This window comes from Vicia villosa, unplaced genomic scaffold, assembly GCF_029867415.1.
Source record: "Vicia villosa cultivar HV-30 ecotype Madison, WI unplaced genomic scaffold, Vvil1.0 ctg.001865F_1_1, whole genome shotgun sequence".
In the NCBI taxonomy this organism is placed as follows: domain Eukaryota; kingdom Viridiplantae; phylum Streptophyta; class Magnoliopsida; order Fabales; family Fabaceae; genus Vicia; species Vicia villosa.
The window spans coordinates 440,156-444,266 of NW_026705756.1; the positions used below are offsets into that span (position 1 = coordinate 440,156).

The 4,111-nt window shown below is 34.5% G+C and overlaps 2 protein-coding genes across 2 annotated transcripts; both read left to right on the forward strand.

The window, feature by feature from the left end:
- The first annotated feature begins 969 nt into the window (after positions 1-969).
- Positions 970-2,793, forward strand: LOC131636950 (uncharacterized). Its single transcript, XM_058907528.1, has 8 exons — positions 970-1,107; positions 1,191-1,435; positions 1,706-1,833; positions 1,921-2,011; positions 2,088-2,244; positions 2,335-2,393; positions 2,592-2,712; positions 2,782-2,793. Exons 1-8 carry the CDS (start codon positions 970-972, stop codon positions 2,791-2,793), a joined length of 951 nt encoding a protein of 316 aa, XP_058763511.1.
- A 104-nt stretch (positions 2,794-2,897) lies between these two features.
- LOC131636947 (uncharacterized) lies at positions 2,898-3,600 on the forward strand. Its single transcript, XM_058907526.1, has 4 exons — positions 2,898-2,964; positions 3,061-3,102; positions 3,185-3,244; positions 3,360-3,600. The coding sequence occupies exons 1-4, from the start codon at positions 2,905-2,907 to the stop codon at positions 3,522-3,524; spliced, it is 327 nt and encodes a 108-aa protein (XP_058763509.1). The 5' UTR covers positions 2,898-2,904; the 3' UTR covers positions 3,525-3,600.
- Positions 3,601-4,111: the final 511 nt, after the last annotated feature.

The following is a 4,111-nucleotide window of genomic DNA, read 5'->3' on the forward strand; positions in this document are numbered from 1 at the left end:
CGTATTTCATCCATTTGATATAATGGATATTTCCCTATTGAAGGATGTTTTCCACAATCATATCTAAAGAATTATCAATGACATCAAGACAAACTTTATTAACATTTATTTAAATTATTGGGTTGAGTGTAATTGTTCGAGTTGAACGACAAACTTATAATTGTGTGAAAGATATAGAAAAACATAACAGGAAAGAAGAGGAGAAAGAAAATGCATTTACCAAGGTTGAGTGATAAATTTGTAACTTTTTAATTTAACAGAAGGTATTTTCGTATTTTCACCTATATAAAAAATAAGTTTGGAATTAGTGTCTCCCCTATACATATTGAATTTAGCCTATGTTTGGAAATGTAAAAGAATCGTGGCAATATCGTGCTTTGTGCAAAAGTTATCAATAGTAACTTTTCAAAATCACGTTGGAGGGGTTTGAAACGTACGGTGGCGGTGATCCACCAGCAATTCAAATACAAATTTAGAATATCGTGTTTCATTAAGTATGATAAATATTTATAAGTAAGGGTGACTTGATGGATGTCAAATTTATTCTATAATAATTTTTTAAATAGTAAATTGAATATTATATGAACCTCATTTAAATAAGCTCTTCGTATTTCATCAATCTATCATATAAGAAAAGTCTACCATTTGAGACTTTCTTAGGCTATCCACATCAGCAACTCTTCTATGGTTGATCCACATCAGCTTTGGTGGTTACTACAGAATTTTTGATCCTTCAACTGCATGGTGGGCTGCGGCAGTTATTGTTGTGGAAGTTTCACCCTCACAGCTTCTCATGTTGCTGCAGTTATGTAAGGTCCATTATTCTGTGCCTGTCCATGTTCCAAACTGCACAATTGCAGTAATTATGTGTTTAAATGGCTTGCCTATTTATCAGTGATTTCATTCTTCTCTTTCCATGCTTGCTAACTTATGCGGTTATCATTCAGTGCAGTGTGAATTTGCATTATCATGTCAAGGCCTGTTGAGAGAATAGCAGAGATCAATGATGGAAAAGAGCTTTGGAAGATTGTTGTTAGGATTCACCACAGATGGAAAGTTGTCTCCAACAACAAGGAACATTTTGAAATGATCTTTGTTGACAAATTGGTGATTACCCTGTTTATGTTTCAGTATGTTTATCATTTACCTATGTTTGTATAGTTTGAATCATTTTTTGGTTTCTGCTGCAGGGAGATGATATTCATGCTGTTGTTCCAGCACCGCATGTGTCGGTGTTCACCGAAAAATGCTTATTAGGGCATACTTATGCTGTATCTAATTTTAAGGTGGTGCCTTATGTTCTGGCCTTCAGGGCATCGGGACACAAATATATGATAAAGTTTACTGCTGGAACATCTGTTCTTGATGAAGACAAACATGAGATACCCCCGAAATCGATTTTATTTACAAGTTTTTCCGACATCATAACAGGGAGGTTTGACAAACATGTTCTGATTCGTGAGTATGGTTTTTGGCTTTTTTATTATCTCATGTTTTGATGCATTTTAGCCGTGTGAAATTAATAAATTTGCCTGACAGATGTCGTTGGAATGGTGGATAGTATTGGTTATGCACAGACTGAGTCAGGTGCAAAGAAGCAGCAAATTAGCATGATGTTGCGTGATCACAGATTTTTTTTTATACATTAGACTGCCTGATATATGAATCATGTTATATATCTTAATGTGTTGTGATCATGGTTTAGCAACAACATGTTGAACTGTACTCTGTGGGAATCATACGCGGATCAGTTCATCAAGTTTAACAAAGTTAGAGTTGCTGCATCACTCCCTACAGTTGTGTTGCTTCAGTATGCCAAAGTGAAGGAAGAAGGTTATTCCATGACTTATTTTTTAAATTAATACTAAAACTACAAAATCTGTGATAAATATATTGACAAGGTATAATTTGAATTTGCAGGAAAGTATCCTCTGTCTGTGACAAACACCTACAATGTGACCCTTTTATGTGTTGATGCTGATTTTCCGGTCATGAAAGACTTTATTGATAGGTATGTTGATAGTGTCATCCATTTTGTGCAGTTATTTTTTTCATGTATGAATTTGATAATGATCCATGCTCTGCAGAATGCCTGAGGAGAGCAGGGTAACCCTGTCTGAACAACTTGGAGGGAATTCCCAATATTCCTCCCAAAGTTCTGAAAATCAACAGCTCACTCCTGTGCAAAAATTGTTCTCAAAGGCTGTTGTTTTGCCTATTGCTGAGATTATTCAACTTACGAATGTATGTCTTTCTATTTTCCCATATTATCATAATTATAACCTCATTCTTTAGTGTGTCACATGTTTCTGATTTTGGCGGCTATTTGTCCAGGTTACATTTTGTGCTACTGTCGCTACAACAAAATTATTAGTAGCATCTCCGTTTGGATGGTACTATCGTACCTGTCATATGTGTCAATCTATAGCGTGTGGGGACAGCCCCCCCTTTGAGTGTGAAGCTGGTCATGAAACCATGGCTGAAGTCCTTAGGTTTTAGTTGTTCTCACCTAATAGATGTTGTTTCAGTCATGTTTATGATGTTTTTATGTTGTCGGCTTTTTTAACGGAGCGACTTCTTATGATGTTCAGGTATAAGATTGAAATTGAGGTTACTCACGGGGGCCAAAGCTGCAATTTTGTCTTCTGGAATAGAGAATGTGAAATGCTGTTCGGTTTATCTGCATCGCAACTTCGTATCACTATGATTCAGGTTATATTTATATTATGCAGACGAATTAGAATGTACTTTCCAATACTCTGTGTACACTAATATGGCCAGTTGTTTAAATAGGCTGGAATTACTGATCCATTGGACTATCCGTTAGCACTTGATCAGTTGTTGAAGTTGGAAATGGCTATGAAGGTTAAGTGGCATCCACACTGGAAGAACTGTTCCGTCGTTATGATTATAAAAAATGATCCTATTATCCAGCAACTTAAGGAAAAATGGGGAACAGATGAGGTCAGCTCTAATGAACTGACATTTGTTTTATAAACGAGGACTTCATATTATAACAATTTTTTGCCTGATTTTGTTTTTCTTTGGTAAATTCTCAAGGAACCTATTCCAATCCAAACTGTCGTACCTGAGACTCTGGAGGTAGAAATTTTAAACTGTGTATGCATTTTTTTGCTTTTCCTGTGATTATGTTATATTGAAAACTGTGTTTAACAATATATAGATTAAAGAGAGTGTTGATGAGGCTAAAACAGATGGCAATGAAGACTGTGAATTGGTTACAGTGAGTCTCACTGCAACACACTTACCTACTTACATTTATATCAATATTACTAACACTTACCGACTTACATTTATATCAATATTCCTAACTAATAGTCTTCATCGTGGCATTGCAGGACCTGGAAATTACATCTGAGCACAAGCCTGATGCTGTCACACCTGGTGGTAAGAGGCATCTTCCTGCTGCATCAAGTGAATCCATTGATTTGGACGGATTACATGATGGGGAACTGTCATCAAACAAGCTGAAGAAGATAATTAAAATGGAGAAGATTGATTAGATCTATTTTTATTTTGTGTGTGTTTTGCTTAGGTGTTTGTTATAAAAACTGAATGTTAGTTTCCTTTGCTTTTAATCATGTGTGTGATTTCATTTTCTGTAATAATTAGTGCATGAATACTGGCTATGTGCTTCTGTTATGTTCAATTTGATTTAAGAATTATCAATGGTTTGTGTGGCTTATTATATTCAAATGATTCAAATTCAACTACATATTATATATACTATTATTAATTATTTTGATTCTTTTTGATCATATATCAAACATTCCATTTTAACTATACCTCTTATAACGGGGTGCTGCTTTTTTATTATTTTTAATGTTAGTTACAATAATGATGTCGCAAAGAACGGTTTGTTTGGATTAGCACTCTCTAAGCTTTCTGTCATTACATTGTAAACTAAAACATGGATTGTGCCTCACAAACAAACACCAGAACTTTTAACATTTGACTATGTTAACTATCACTAAATAATTTTATGTCTGATCTTAGTATAATGTTGATACAATATTATGGGACAGATTTCATTTTAACTAAAAGCATATCAGAGCGGATTAATAGAATATAATAGGAGAACTTAAAAAAT

Excerpts from the sequence above, each read along its gene's own strand:
- LOC131636950 (XM_058907528.1), top strand. The coding sequence starts at position 970 with ATGTCAAGGCCTGTTGAGAGAATAGCAGAGATCAATGATGGAAAAGAG. Across the intron at positions 1,436-1,705 it reads TCCGACATCATAACAGGGAG|CAACAACATGTTGAACTGTA; the intron begins GTTTGACAAACA and ends ATCATGGTTTAG. Across the intron at positions 2,012-2,087 it reads ATGAAAGACTTTATTGATAG|AATGCCTGAGGAGAGCAGGG; the intron begins GTATGTTGATAG and ends CATGCTCTGCAG.
- LOC131636947 (XM_058907526.1), top strand. The coding sequence starts at position 2,905 with ATGATTATAAAAAATGATCCTATTATCCAGCAACTTAAGGAAAAATGG. Across the intron at positions 3,103-3,184 it reads TCGTACCTGAGACTCTGGAG|ATTAAAGAGAGTGTTGATGA; the intron begins GTAGAAATTTTA and ends AACAATATATAG. Across the intron at positions 3,245-3,359 it reads AAGACTGTGAATTGGTTACA|GACCTGGAAATTACATCTGA; the intron begins GTGAGTCTCACT and ends GTGGCATTGCAG.